General features: G+C 37.2%; 1 protein-coding gene across 3 annotated transcripts in view; it reads left to right on the top strand.

The window, feature by feature from the left end:
• The window catches only part of rnf144aa (ring finger protein 144aa), a 66,002-nt gene extending 56,679 nt beyond the window's left edge, over positions 1 to 9,323 (top strand). For 2 of the 3 annotated variants that reach the window (XM_057859061.1, XM_057859063.1), the window contains exon 8: positions 7,498 to 9,323. In XM_057859061.1, coding sequence (XP_057715044.1) covers positions 7,498 to 7,629 — 132 coding nt within the window. In that variant the 3' untranslated portion in view covers positions 7,630 to 9,323. The remainder of the gene's footprint in view (positions 1 to 7,497) is intronic. The other variant, XM_057859062.1, reaches the window with a different exon arrangement.
• The last annotated feature ends 6,824 nt before the right edge of the window (positions 9,324 to 16,147 follow it).

The raw sequence follows: 16,147 nt of genomic DNA, 5'->3' as shown, positions 1-16,147 counted from the left end.
TGTCCACAACCTCAGTCACTCACACTCCAAACTTCACTATGGCCAAGACCAAAGAGCTGTCGAAGGACACCAGAGACAAAATTGTAGACCTGCACCAGGCTGGGAAGACTGAATCTGCAATAGGTAAAACGCTTGGTGTAAAGAAATCAACTGTGGGAGCAATTATTAGAAAATGGAAGACATACAAGACCACTGATTATCTCCCTCGATCTGGGGCTCCATGCAAGATCTCACCCCGTGGCGTCAAAATGATAACAAGAATGGTGAGCAAAAATTCCAGAACCACACGGGGGACCTAGTGAATGACCTACAGAGAGCTGGGACCACAGTAACAAAGGCTACTATCAGTAACACAATGCGCCGCCAGGGACTCAAATCCTGCACTGCCAGATGTGTCCCCCTGCTGAAGCCGGTACACGTCCAGGCCCGTCTGCGGTTCGCTAGAGAGCATTTGGATGATCCAGAAGAGGACTGGGAGAATGTGTTATGGTCAGATGAAACCAAAACATAACTTTTTGGTAGAAACACAGGTTCCTGTGTTTGGAGGAGAAAGAATACTGAATTGCATCCGAAGAACACCATACCCACTGTGAAGCCTGGGGGTGGAAACATCATGCTTTGGGGCTGTTTTTCTGCAAAGGGACCAGGATGACTCATCTGTGTAAAGGAAAGAATGATTGGGCCATGTATCGAGAGATTTTGAGTAAAAATCTCCTTCCATTTGCAAGGGCATTGAAGATGAGACGTGGCTGGGTCTTTCAGCATGACAATGATCCCAAACACACAGCCAGGGCAACAAAGGAGTGGCTTCATAAGAAGCATTTTAAAGTCCTGGAATGCCCTAGCCAGTCTCCAAATCTCAACCCCATAGAAAATCTGTGGAGGGAGTTGAAAGGCCATGTTGGCCAACGACAGCCCCAAAACATCACTGCTCTAGAGGAGATCTGCATGGAGGAATGGGCCAAAATACCAGCAACAGTGTGTGAAAAGCTTGCGAAGAGTTACAGAAAATGTTTGGCCTCCGTTATTGCCAACAAAGGGTACATAACAAAGTATTGGGATGAACTTTTGGTATTGACCAAATACTTATTTTCCACCATGATTTGCAAATAAATTCTTAAAAAATCAAACAATGAGATTTTCTGGATTTTTTTCCACATTGTGTCTCTCATGGTTAAGGTTTACCCATGTTGACAATTACAGGCCTCTCCAATGTTTTCAAATGGGAGAGCTTGCACAATTAGTGGTTGACTAAATACTTATTTGCCCCACTCTATAACACTCCAGTTCCTTTCACAGATGTTTATTGGCCATCAACATACTGTAGAATTAAAGTTCAGACATGCAAAATAAGGAAACACATCTATGTTAAACACTGTAACGTTAGCATTGCTATATTGAGACCAATTGGGGGGAAAAAAGACAACCTACTTCCGCCTGCTGTAAAACATTGGCAGTCTTCTCCAAAACACAAACTTGTGGTTAAAAGCTGACACTTCAAACATGAAAAATCGCTGCTTAACAGCATTTGCAAACGAAAAAAAAAAAAAAAAAAAAAAGATTACTGACACCCACCACATGCAATGACAAAAAGAGCTTTTTTTGAGGAGTGTAAAGCTTACTGTTAGCGGTTTAGCGAACGAACTGTACCTCCGGTGAACATTTCAAAATAAAAGCGCGTCATGTCCGTCACATAAATAAAGATTTCTGGAGTTAATCCCACATCCTTCAGAATTCAAATTCTACACTAAGAATAGCTTTAAAATGAAACCCTTTATGAAAAATCTGATAGACAATGAATAATTATTATCCTACTATTATATATAGTAGTATACTATAATATTAATGCTAGCTATTTTTTTAAGAATTGTTTTGAACCATGTTGGAAAGGCAAAGTCGGTGTTCTGAACGTGTTTACATTCCATTCTTTTGCACTAATTAATGCTATCAGCATTTGACCTCATTGTTTATTTTGGATTTTTATTTGTTATTTATGTGTTTATTTGTACGTTAATAAAGAATTTAAGTGTTCCCTAATGTTTTTGTGAATCAATAAGCGTAATTAAAAATTGCATTGCTAAAGTAGTAAAAAAAAAAAAAAATTTTTTTTTTTTTAAAAAAAAGGGAAAAAAAATATTAGATTAGTCGACTTATCGTAAAAATAGTCTGCTGACTAATCGGGAGAAAATTTGCCCAAGTTGTACCTCCACACCCTTCTCACCTTTTTAACCCCTGACCCATTTTCATGCCTGTATAATGTATTCTTATGGGAAAATCCTGCTCGACATACGACCATTTCGATTTAAGTCCTGGAACGAATTAACTTCGTATGTAGAGGTACCGCTGTATATGGTTAGCTGTTAGCTGTTCTTAAACAGTCTTAAATTGTCTTAAATGTAATGGAAAATTGCATTAGGTATTAAAGTTCCAGACAATGCGTTTAATGCCAGGGAAAAGTACAGTGTGTATTTGTTTTATTAATAGCCATGCACTAAATACGAGAGTTTAAGATGTACGATGTGCAGTACGTTGTCCTCAACTTCGGCGTACGTCATGACACAATTTTCTGATTATTTGCGGTACATGTCGCCCAAAGGTTATTGATATGCTCCTACCAGTAATTGAAATATCGCTTTAAGAAGGTAAATATATTAGCTGAAACAACTTACAGCCTTATGTGGGCCAAACTAGAGCGCAGCTATCCTTTATCCATGTCAGACATCGGAGTCTGTTCCTCAGTCGTACAAAGCGACAGTCCAGCCAGAGCCAACGCTGCCACCAGAGGGCAGTGTCCCGGGGACTACCTGCATATTGACCTCAAATATGACCTTACAAAATCGGCTTTAGACATCGGCTGAAAATATTCCATATCAATCAGCCTCTAGGTAAAATATTTGCTAAATCAATGAGTGAACTACCTCGATCTTAAATGGTCCTAGCTATGATGCAGTTGTTTTCTTACCTTAAAAGTTATTTTATTTATCAATTCAATTTAATTTGCATTCACAAAGCACATTTGTTTAGATTGAAATATATGTTACATCTTTGGTATCCATCACTAGGCAAATTGAAAAGATAGGAACCATTATTTAAAATTTTGTAGTGCCTTTAGATATCTTAACTCTTTGAAAAAAAATTTGCACACCAGCATCCACCGTAAAGATATGGTCTCATAGGGATGTTATTAGGTATTTTTTTGTCACCACGAATCCAGATTTACTGCCTGTGGTTATAGAGACAAGATACTCATTGGGTACTGAGACACTTTTGTCCAGTTTCCCTATTCTGTCATTATTAGTGTACACAGTGGCATCTGTTGCCCAGTGGGGCAGGCAGGCTGAGTCACACAATTACAGTTCAGCTGGTGGGGAGCAAGCAACGGCATCACTTGCCTTAAGTGTGCATGCTCTTGTCTTTGTTTGCCTCGCCTCATTTCACCCTCCTCTCACTACTTTACATACAAAAGCCACACCAGAACAAGCTTTCTAATTCAATACTGCCTCATTCCAAATCACCTTAATTGATATGAATCTTCTATTTTGCAAGGTAAGTGTCTTTTAGGTATAAAGAAGGCCCTTTTAAGTATAAAGGACGTTTTGTTTGTTACAATATGCTGCTAGTAATCCAGAATAATTTTACCTAATCAAAAAATACGTGATTATAACAAACGCAATTTACCTGAAAAACAGGAACAACGTCATAGTGGCATTATGAGTTGCAGTTCCAAGTGAATGACTGTGAAGTCCCCAAATTAGCTGTTGCATGGCTCCCTCTTGTGGTCATTTAGTCGTTTTATTATAATCGCTCCTATTTAGATATCGGTCGCTGTCACACGCTCACGTAACGTTAGCCCTGCGGAGGGCTAGGTTTATAGGGAGGTAGATTTGTGTCTTTATTATTCAATTTAAAAAAAAATGTGTTTGAATGCAAAAATAAATTTGAAACTTAAAAAAATGCATTTGAAACCAATTTTTCTTTGATTTTTTTTCCGTTTGATTCTTTTGATTGAAGTTTTTTTTTTTTTTTTTTTTGATTGAAACAACTTTTTTGATTGAAGTAATGTAGTTTTCCATTTTAAAAAAATGTGTTTGAATGCAAGAATAAATTTGAAACTAAAAAAATGCATTTGAAAACTTTGATTTTTTTTTCTCTTTTGATTCTTTTGATTGAAGTTTTTTTTTTTTTTTTTTTTTGATTGAAACAACTTTTTTGTTTGAAGTACAGTAGTTTTGCATTTGGGCCACATTTTTGCTAGGACATTTGTGTCTTTATTATTTAATCAAAAAGAAGTTGAGTCAAACAAAAAAATATTTTCAGAAGAAAAATCACTTCAATCAAAAATAAAATAAAAAATCTTAGAAAAAGTTTTCTTTGCGAAAAAATATTTGAGACTATTTAGAGAATATTTGCATTTGAACACTTAATTTTTCATTTAAACTATTTTTGATTGAAGCAATCCTTTTTTTGTGCCATATTGTTAGTAGGACATTTGTGTCTAAATCATCCAATCCCAGAAAAAGTTGCTTCAATCAAAAAAACTATTTTCAATCAAAGAAAAAATTATGTGCAAAAATAAAATTGCTCTTCCCTAAAAAATATTTATATATTTTTTGAAAAATTTGATTTTGTTTGAATTAAATGTATATATATATTTTAGGGCTGTCAAACGATTAAAATTTTTAATCGAGTTAATTACAGCTTAAAAATTAATTAATCGCAATTCAAACCATCTATAAAATATGCCATATTTTTCTGTAAATTATTGTTGGAATGGAAAGATAAGACAAGATGGATATATACATTCAACATACGGTACATAAGGACTGTATTTGTTTATTATAACAATAAATCAACAAGATGGCATTAACATTATTAACACTCTGTTAAAGTGATCCATGGATAAAATGTTATATTAAAACGCCTCTTAATGTTTTAGTTTTAATAAAATTTGTAAAATTTTCAATCAAAAAATAAACTAGTAGCCCTATTCTGTCCTCAATGTGTGTGAGTACACAAATTGACAGATAGCGAACTTAAGTTCCAAAAAGAAATCAGACGGTGTGGCAAAGTTGCATGGGCTTTACTGAAGTCATGTCTTTTTGACAGGAGCACGTTTCTTGTATTTTTGTAAAACTGAAAATAACAAGGCAATGTGTCAATAACTTGCATAAATCACAAAATAACATAAAATGTACACACACGTGTCCATTTGAGCAGTAGCACTAGCCAATTAGCTCACAAGCATCTAACAATGTAACTGCATTTCACCATATATGTGAACAAATTCAAATACACATCATCAATAACTATCTAATGCTCATGAATATAAACAAAGGAGGAATATAACTCACAAGCGATGCATGTATTAGACACAAACAGTGTGATGGGGCTATGAGAACTGCCACTGAATACTGGATGCGGACGTTAGCTGGTCTGAATAGCACTGTCTATTAGTGTGAGTTCACGTCGATATATAAGCACGTCAGAAAAGCGCGCCGAAACCCAAATAATCCGCTGCACTGAATCGCCAGCAGAGGGCGACATTACGCCACATAACATATGCAAGTCACACCCAAGCGCCAGCAGAGGGCGGAAAAACTCCATAAAACACAATTAACAAGTTGGCCTTTCACTGTACTGACATTTAAATCTGTCTGAGCGGGCATAGTGCGTTAATTGCGTCAAATATTTTAACGGGATTAATTTTTAAAAATTAACGCCCGTTAACGCGATAATTTTGACAGCCCTAATATATTTATTGAAGTGTCACTTTTTTGGGGGAGCAAAAAGTTTTGAACTCATTTTTTATTTGAAGTACGAAAAGTTTTGAAAGCACTTCTTTTTTAAGTAGAAAGTTCATTCTGACACAAAGATCCAACTTCGCCGCTACTTCTGACATGTTTGAGTGACAGGTGATTACGCCAATGGCATAAAAGTACGATGAATCAAGAATAATGGCCACCAGAGCTCCAGCCAGCCATTGGACTCAGCTCAAGGTGTTCAAGCCGAAAATAGCGCACCTCAGGCGGATGACTTCGATGCGAGGCAGTGCTTCTATGATCCGAGAGTACATCTGAGATGCAATTGTTAGCTGTTTTCCACAATTTACATCGAAAATAGACATTGATTGACTGAAAATGGTTCAATATTAGATGAAATGTCTTGTTTTCTCATGTATATTTATCAGGGCTGTCAAACAATTAAAATTTTTAATCGAGTTAATCACAGTTTAAAAATTAATTGTAATTAATCGCAATTCAAACCATCTCTAAAATATGCCATGTTTTTCTTTAAATTATTGTTGGAATGGAAAGATGAGACACAAGACGGACATAAACATCTAACATCCTATACATAAGTGCTGTATTTGTTTATTATAACAATAAATCCACAAGTTGGCATTAAAATTATTAACATTCTTTCTGTTAAAGGGATCCACAGATAGAAAGACTTGTAGTTCTTAAAAGATAAATTTGAGTACAGGGTATAGTAATGTTATATTAAAACCCTTCTTAATGTTTTTGTTTTAATAAAATTTGTAAAATTTTCAATCCAAAAAATAAACTAATAGCTCGCCATTGTTGACGTCACCTAGCGGGACATCACACGGGCTCCCTGCCGTTCTCCCACAGTGTCTTTACCTACATATGGTAGTGATTGAAATACACCACAAGGTGTCAATGGCGAGTTTTAAATGAATTAGAGATCTAGCCAAGGCAAAGTCTGAGTAAGTTTTATCCGTATTTTGCATAGCTATTTTGATTGGGAATGCCAGTTCTCTTTGCATTGAGCACTTTTCTTTTTGTGAACATTATTTTTTTGAGAGATAGGAATATTATTTGAAATTCTAAATGATACTGTAGCGACTTAATTGTTCCGCCCAAATGCATGATGGGAAGTTGGGCAACCATAACTGTCAGTGGTGGCTGCAAATATGTTCTGCGTTGCGTTCAATTAAGCGTGTTAAGAAAAAGATAGTCTCCTCTCATTCTTACCTACGTTGTTTGCCACAATACTTATTTTTGTTGTGAAAGAGTTGCCATAGCTTAAGCCAATAAAAGGCGTGGTCCAATGAACGCCTGTGTCCACTCTCATTTCGCTGCCTTTTTGCTCTCTATGTGCTAAAACGGCGTCATTGTAAACTGTTTGAGGCAACGCATGAACGGGTCATTCCGTGCATGCGTTAATTGCGTCAAATATTGTAACGTGGTTAATTTAAAAAATTCATTACCGCCCGTTAACGCGATAAATTTGACAGCACTATTATTTATGATTTCTCTTTACCTAAAAAAATTAAAAACGTTTTATCCGATTACTCGAGTACTAAAATATTCGATAGCTGCAGCCCTAAATTTCAGACCCCTCCATGATTTCTAAGTGGGAGAACTTGCAAAATAGTAGGGTGTTCAAATGCTTATTTTCTTCACTAATTGGGGTCAAATTAATTTCAGTTATTAGTTTCTTGTACCGTGCTCAAGCGCTGTTACCTTGTTACAGGTGGTGGGGATCTTTGCCGGATTTGGCCTACTCCTGCTGGTTGCCTCCCCTTTCCTCCTCCTGGCCACACCCATCGTCCTGTGCTGCAAGTGCAAGTGCAGCAAAGGTGACGACGACCCTCTGCCCACTTAAACGCCACCGACAAGAGCCGCCGGTGTGGGAAAAACCGCTCAAAGGATGGCCCATCTTCATTTTTGCTCTTTTCATGCTATTTTTGTTCCTCTCCTCCCAACCGGCTTTGAGCGCAAATTTTTCTGGGGCTGAGCTTGCACGAAGCCCAGGCTGCTTTGGGATCCATCGCTCTGCATGGTAGATAAGTGAGTTGACAGTATGGCCCTCCCTGAAGAGAGGGGTGCAGGGTCCAAACCCATCACGGGTCAGTGGTAAAGTCAGAGCCACTTTAAGTGCTTTTCTGTCGGTGGGATATCACAAACACTGAGATAACGTTTCTCTTGTATGGAGAATAAACTGCTCTTGACCCCGTTTGCCTCCCGCCAAAACACCTGATGTAGCTCTACAGGTTCAGTCCAGTAGCATTAGAGGCACACCACGCATGTTCGGTGTTCACTCGATTTGCACATATCAACATGGCTTTTCATGTTGGCGGCCGAGGTAGAGACTACTGCGCTCAGCTCAGTACAACGCGTCCCCTCCAATGATGTCATTGTTTTATAACCTTGCGCTTTTAATAGAACTGAGTCGTGTCTACTGTATATACTATCTTGTACTTTTAAGCGTTTCCAAACCTTTAAGGAACCGGGGATTGCAGCTCCAATGTGCATGTACGTATTTCCAAATTCAGTGCCGATTTAAAAGCCGATCGGAGGACTTTCTCAAAGAGATGCCTCTCCTTTGATACACCCCCAAAGTGGCGGTTTAGCCAAAACAGAAACAGATAGCCTTAGGATTGAGAATAGCCAAAAGCAGCCATTTCCCCCTCATGTGGTAAATCCAAATATATAATCCCAGGGAAAATGTGTATAAAGACCTTTCGATGTGTCAGTCAAGCTACGTGTTCTGATGATTCTATGATGTCATTCATATGTCACTGTTAATAGCTATACTCGTTTTAGGGAGGGAAAATAAAAAGTTGTGTAATTCTAAAGGCCTTTATTTCTTAAAGGGGAAGTTCAGAATTTTTGACTTTAAGCTTAATTTCCAAGATAGCACGGATTTAATTTGTCGGTGGAGTTGGTTTCAACAAATTCCATGCAGTGTTGGTCATGGCAGGGCTCGGAAGTGTCTAAGCTAGCCAGTGGCACCACCAGGGGGTAGCCAGGGGTGGCCGTGGCCACCCCTATAAATTGGTTGGCCACCCCACTGGCCACCCCGCTTGCCAATAGACCGTTTGATTGTTGTAGCATCAGTTATGCATTTATTTTGTTTTGTTAAATGTAGGGCTGTCAAATTTATCGCGTTAACGGGCAGTAATTAATTTTTTTAAATTAATCACGTGAAAATATTTATCGCAACTAACTCGACTCATTCACGCATTGCCACAAACAGCCTACAATGGCGCTGTTTTACATATATACAGGGATAAGAGGCAGAGTCGAGTAGATACAAGCATTCATTGGGGCCGTGCTTTTAATTGGCAAAAGCTTTGTCATCTCTCCCACAGCAACTATAAATATTGTGGGAAGCAACATGGGGAAGAATGACAGAAGTTGATCTTTTTCTTAACACCCTGTGGTTTACCCAACGCAGAGAAGATATAGCGTATAGCGTGCAGCCACCACACACAGTCATGGTTGCACCACTTTCCATCATGCATTTGGGCAGAACAGTTGAGTCACGACAGTATCATTTACTGAAAGCTCAACAAATACACCAGATGGCAATGTTTAGTCACAATATACAAAGTCACATTTATTCTTTAAGAATTACAAGTCTTTCAATATGTGGATCCCTTTCACAGAAAGAATGTTAATAATGTTAATGCCATTTTGTGGATTTGTGGATTTATTGTCATAATAAACAAATACAGTACTTACTGTATGTACTGTATGTTGAATGTATATATTCGTCCGAGTTTTATTCATTTTTTTCTTAATGCATTGCCAAAATGTATATGATCGGGGAAAATTATCGGGAATGATTGGAATTGAATTGGGAGCAAAAAAAAAAAAGCAATCGGATCGGGAAAAATCGGGATCGGCAGATACTCAAACTAAAACGATTGGGATCGGATCGGGATAGTTGTTAATTATGAAAATAAATCCTCAAGATGGCATTTACATTATTAACATTCTTTCTGTGAGAGGATCCACGGATAGAAAGACTTGTAATTCTTAAAGGATAAATGTGACTTTGTATATTGTGACTAAATATTGCCATCTAGTGTATTTGTTGAGCTTTCAGTAAATGATACTGTAGCCATTTAACTGTTCTGCCCAAATGCATGATGGGAAGTGCAACCATGACTGTGCTTAGTGCCACCAATTGATATATCTTCTCTGCGTTGGGAAATAACAGGGTGTAAAGAAAAAGATCAACTACTACCTTTTTTCCCACATTGCTTTCCCACGATGTTTCTAATTGTTGAGAGAGGTATTTTAAGGTTTTAGCCAATTAAAAAAAGGCTCCAAAGACTGCCAAAATTCACTCTACTCATTTTACGCTGCCTTTTAGCTCTATATATAGGTATATCGGCGCCATTATAGATTGAACGCGACAATGCGTGCGTGGGTCGTGCAGCGCATGCGTTAATTGCGTTAAATATTTTAACGTGGTTGATTTAGAAAAAAATAATAATTACCACCGTTAACGCGATAAATTTGATAGCCCTACTTTAAGCCAAAACTAAAGACTCTGGATGAGTGTAAGACATTTTGTCTGCAACGTTAAATACAATTACAAAAAGGAGGCATGTCCGATATTTTTTTTGCCGATTCCGATACTTTGAAATGACGTGATGACGTGATCGGATGCCGATCGATCGGGACATATTTACCGATAACCCATGCAATCAATAGTCCTGGCTATGTTTTCAGGATTAAGTTTTTAAAACTTACTATTGCATGTCAATAACTGTAGTATGACCAGCAGTATTTGTAATCCAGCAGCTCTGCAGGGAACAGGCTGTCTAGGCAAGCAGGGCAGAGTGATATCATATCGGTTTAGAAAAATGAATTACAGCAGTTTGGTGTGACATTGTTTTGGCCGCATGGGTAAATCGAACAATAATCTGCATTTTGAATTCATTTGACTATGTTAGATCTGTTAATATCATTATTTCATTGGCATGCGAGCAAGCAGTGTTGTTTTCGTCAACGACGACTATAACGAAAATATTTCATCCACAATTTTTTCATGACGATGACGAAACGATTACAAGCTAAAAACGTTTATTGGGAGACTAAATCATAACGACACGAATGCCAGTTTTTGTCTGACGAGACGAGAATGAGACAAAAACCGCCATAGTTTTTGTTAAATATTCACAATGTGTCTGGATGTTGTGTCACTCATGTGACATCCTGCGCCCCCCTAATTCACCCGCTAGTGTCCTCTCCCAGTTATCCCTTTGCCTGTTTTGAGATACACACTTTAAGATTAGTCTTCTTTTCTTGGCAAGAAGAGAGAATATCTACATATATAATATACATATATATTAGGGCTGTCAAATGATTAATTTTTTTAATCGAGTTAATTACAGCTGAAAAATTAATTAATCGCAATTCAAACCATCTCTAAAATATGCCATATTTTTCTGTAAGTTATTGTTGGAATGAAAAGATAAGACACAAGACGGATATATACATTCAACATACAGTACATAAGTACTGTATTTGTCTATTATAACAATAAATCAAGATGCCATTAACATTATTAACATCCTCTTAAAGCGATCCATGGATAGAAAAACTTGTAGTTCTTAAAAGATAAATGTTAGTACAAGTTATAGAAATTTTATAACAAAAAACCCCTCTTAATGTTTAAAATTTTCAATCAAAAAATAAACTAGTAGCTCGCCATTGTTGATGTCATTACACCATGCTCACTCCCCAAACCCATAAAATTATTTGGACCCAAGCGCCAGCAGAGGGCGCCAAACAACAAAAAACAAGTAACAAGTAACAAGCGGACATTACACTTCTGTCATTTTAATCTGAGTGAGGCGTGTGCGTTAATTGCGTCAAATATTTTAACGTGATAAATTTAAAAAAAATTTAATTACCGCCCGTTAAGGCGATAATTTTGAAAGCCCTAATATATAAATATATATAAGGTCTGTGCTGAGTGATCATCTCACATTAAATGTAATTCGTAGCGTTAGCATAGCATTCATGTTCGGGGTGGCATCAGGCTATCGCTAACGGTGAGCATCATCTTAAACGCTCTGTGCTGAGTGATCATCACACACTAAATGTAACTCGTAGCATTAGCACGGCATTCACGTTTGCGTTAGCATCAGGCTATCTCTAACGGCGAGTATCCTCTTAAACTCTAAGACAACTTTTTTTTACATACAGTTCGTGGCGTCCTGGTGGGTATAATTAATTTTTTTTTCATTTTACACACGAAATAATTTTTATTATACGTCGACTAAAACCACATGAAATTAGTCTCGAGTTTTCGTCAACAAACAGACGAAGACAAACACATTTTGAGATGACCAAAATATGACTAAGACTAATAAGTATTGTCGTCCAAAAGACTCAGACTTAAGACAAATATTAAAAGGGCTGCCAAAAACAACACTGCTAGCAAGCGCCATTGACTCACGCTAGCTTAGCCACTCCGGAGCCATGCAACAAACTGCATGGAATTTGTTGAAACCAACTAATTAAACCCCGCTAAGTGGAAAATTAAAGCCTAATGTCAAAAAACTGAACGACCCCTTTAATTCTTTCAGAGGAGGAGTGCTGATTCACATCTATTCAACCATCAAAGCACGCAATCACTTCGCGTAATCACAGAGATTTAATAACCCAAATTGCAAACTTGCATATGTTAGTGGTCCGAGTATTAGCGTTTTGTCTTGTTGGTTGTTCAGCGACAAGCAGCTACTCCCCAACAGGGAGCAACAGACGAGCCTGTACAGTTGATATTAATGAATGTTCCATTTTAGGGCACTTTGCTAGCTGCTCTCTTATATCACTTTATCTATGCAAGTTTGTACATTCCCTTCATTTAAACTGCACTAATTGGAACAAGTACAGTACCAGCAGAGGTGGGTAGTAACGTGTTACATTTATTACAGTAACTTTTTGAGAAAAATGTACTTCTAAGAGTAGTTTTACAAAGCCGTACTTTTTACTTTTACTTGAGTAGATTTGTGAAGAGATGCTACTCTTCCTTCGCTACTTTGGGCTAAACTAGTCGTTACATTTTTCCTCTTTATTTTACATTTTAGATTTTGCTTTTTTTGCCACATGTGCCAGCAGTGGCTCAACCAGTTTCAACATTCATTGTTGGGATTAGTGCTGCAACGATGAATCGATTAACTCGAGTATTCAATTAGAAAAAAAGATTCAAATTAAATTTTGCTGCTTCTAGTATTCAGTTAATTAAAGTGGTGTTGTAATGGTTTGTTTTCGAAAGTGTTTGCATTTAGTTTCATTGATTTGGGTGGATACACTGCCCTCTAGTCTGCCTCATTTTACATGGCTAAATCCAACATAAGGTGTTAAGAAAAAGATCAATTGCTACCTTGCTTCCCCACATTGTTTCCCATGATTATTCTAACCGTAGGGAGAGGGATTGTAAGGCTTTAGCCAATTAAAAAAAGGCTCCAAAGGCTGCCAAAATGCACTCTACTCATTTTCCGCTGCCTTTTATCTCTCTATATAGGTAAAACTGTGCCATTACAGATTGAGCGCGACAATGCGTGAGTGGGTCGTGCAGCGCATGCATTAATTGCGTTAAATATTATAACGTGATACATTTTTTAAAAAATTAATTACCGCCGTTATCAGGATAAATTTGATAACCCTACCTTAAGCCTAAACTAAAGACTCTGGATGAGTGTAAAATATTATGTCTGTAATGTTAAATACAATTAGAAAACGATTTAATTTAAAAAATTTATATATGTTTAAAAAAAAGGCATGGCCGATATTTTTTAGCCGATTCCAATACTTTGAAAATGACGTGATCGGACCCGATCGATCGGCTTATTGCAAATATTATATTATTATTCTGATTTTTAGTCATAATGTATGTTTTGCTCTTTGTAATTGACGTTTGCTATAGTAACATCAGTATTTATAAAGAATTTAGTGTAGGTTTTCAGGCTGTGGAACAAATTAATGGAATTATAATGTATTCTTATGGGAAAATCCTGCTCGACATACGACTTACAAACAAGGTCCTGGAACGAATTAACTTGGTATGCAGAGGTACCACTGTACTTTTGGACTTTTTGAATCGTTATTTTGGGTGCTTAAAGGGTTAGTTCCAACTTGCGCGGAAATTCGGGTTACGTCGCCAGCGTAAGAGCGGAACCTGTTCGTAACCCAGGGACTTTCTGCATAAAAATAACAATTCATATTATGGCTGCAGCTATCGATTATGTTAGTAGTCGATTAATCGATGAACCATTAGTTCGAGTAAATCGAGTAATCGGATAAGTAACATAAAAAATTAAATGAGCTGAGCCTCAAAAGGTATGAAAAATGAATAACGGTATGAAAAATAAATGAATGAGGCTCTATGTACAACAAAAGAACAATTGGCTAACTTACTAGTTTAAATGCTATAAAATGCTAACTTTTTTACAATGCTCTTAACAAATTGCCCAGACACATATTCACACAAAAATAGGCTAAAAATACCTCTAAACTAGATAACGAATGCATTAAAAAAAAAAACATTTGCTCAAACAAAAACGTAGCTTATGTTGGTCTTAACAGGGAGCACCTGGATTCAGCCATGTGAAATGAGGCAGACGAGAAGGCAGAGTACCCACCCAAATCAATAAAACTAAATGCAAACACTTTTAAGATAAAGTCCATTACAACGCTACTTAAATTAAACGAATACTCGAAGCAGCAAAATTTAATTTGAATCTTTTTTCTAATCGAATACTCGAGTTAATCGATTAATCGTTGCAGCACTAATTCATATAGATAACTTTGTACTGAGAAAAAAAACATTGGTTTATATTTTAAAAAATCTAACATTGGAACATTACTTGAGTATTCTTTTCACCAAATACTTTTTTTCTTGTACTTAAGTACATTTTTCGGCTGGCTACTTTTACTTTACTCATTTTATTTTGAAGTAACGCTACTCTACCTACTTCTGAGTACCAGTACACCAGAAAACTGCTGAATGGCTCCATTTTGCATATCATGGGCTTTATTTACAGGGAATTTGTTTGAAATACAGTTCATGTTTTGTATCTGCTTTTGTCAGCTCTATTTGGACTAGACAGATTATTGTAGATCCAACAAACCCATCACAAACATGGCAAAAAATACATTTCTAATTTTGGTTTTTGCTAACATATTTCCACTGTTGCATTACAGTAATGCACTAGTATTTACCATCATTCTGGTGGAATTCGTGTAGCATTTAGTTAGAAATGGGTGTACGCTTTCAAAAAAGCAGATCACGTTTTCTCTAGCGGTAGCGGTTTAAAGCTGAAAAGTAGCTGAAACTTCTGCAGCTCCTTGTCCACACATATGGATTTTTCATTATATTAGTCGCCTTAAGTTGGTGGAGCCCTTTTTGTTACAGTATGGAAGCATGATATAGAGTATTTGGTGAAACATTTTTCAACTGTCATTTTGTGGTTTCTCCTTTCCCCCAGAAAGTGATTTCATTCCGGAACTCTCCCCTCCGTCCCTCTCAAATGACAATTGTGCCAAGCAGATTTCCTATAAAGAAGGGCATGAGTTGTCTACTGTATGTGCATTTTGAATATGTATTTGTCATGTAATACCAGTTTTTACAGGGTGGAATGATACTAAAGCTTCTTTCATGTAAGCGCCGCACTGTATATGGAGTTTATTTGTCCATACGGCGGTGTCGTGTGTGTGGTTCTGGTGCCTAGTGTGTTTAATGGAGATAGCGTTGAAATCAAAAGATTTTTTATAATTTCAATTTAAAATAATCAGGGCTGATGAGTAAAAAAAACATTTGAGATTACAGGTGGTCCCCGGGTTATGAACGAGTTCGACGTTTGCCGACGTAATTCGAATTTCCGCTTAAATCGGAATTATCCCTTTAAATACCGCCTAAATCTCAAAATAACTATCCAAAAACACGTATTATACGCCATCGTACTGTTCTCGCCAAGTTTTTTTTAGCATAGTCCTAGCTTGCCAGCACGGCCAGACTATTCTCCCTGTATTTTTCAAACACTGAGAGAATAGTCTGGGACCCAGCCCATTAACGGCCTCTAGAACAAGTACAAAATCATTCGTCAAATCTGATTCGTTTATTTGCGTGACGTGTTCTTAACGAGCAACGTCTCTTCCGCGTCGGAAGTCTGCTCCACAACAACACAGATGGCGAACAAGAGAGCCGAGAATATGTTCCAATCCACGGTAAAATCAGTTTTAAATTACCGAAAACACATTGACACAAGACAGTTTCAACAGTGTCTTGCGCTAGCCATGTTGAATAAACTCCGCTCTCCTCGTATGTTTACTTACACGCGCAAGTCCCTCGTCCCGCCCGTCGCTGATTGGTCCACTCC

This window comes from Corythoichthys intestinalis, chromosome 15 (genome assembly GCF_030265065.1).
Source record: "Corythoichthys intestinalis isolate RoL2023-P3 chromosome 15, ASM3026506v1, whole genome shotgun sequence".
Taxonomy (NCBI): domain Eukaryota; kingdom Metazoa; phylum Chordata; class Actinopteri; order Syngnathiformes; family Syngnathidae; genus Corythoichthys; species Corythoichthys intestinalis.
The sequence above is the reverse complement of the archived record's forward strand: the minus strand, read 5'-3'. Positions and strand labels throughout refer to the sequence as shown.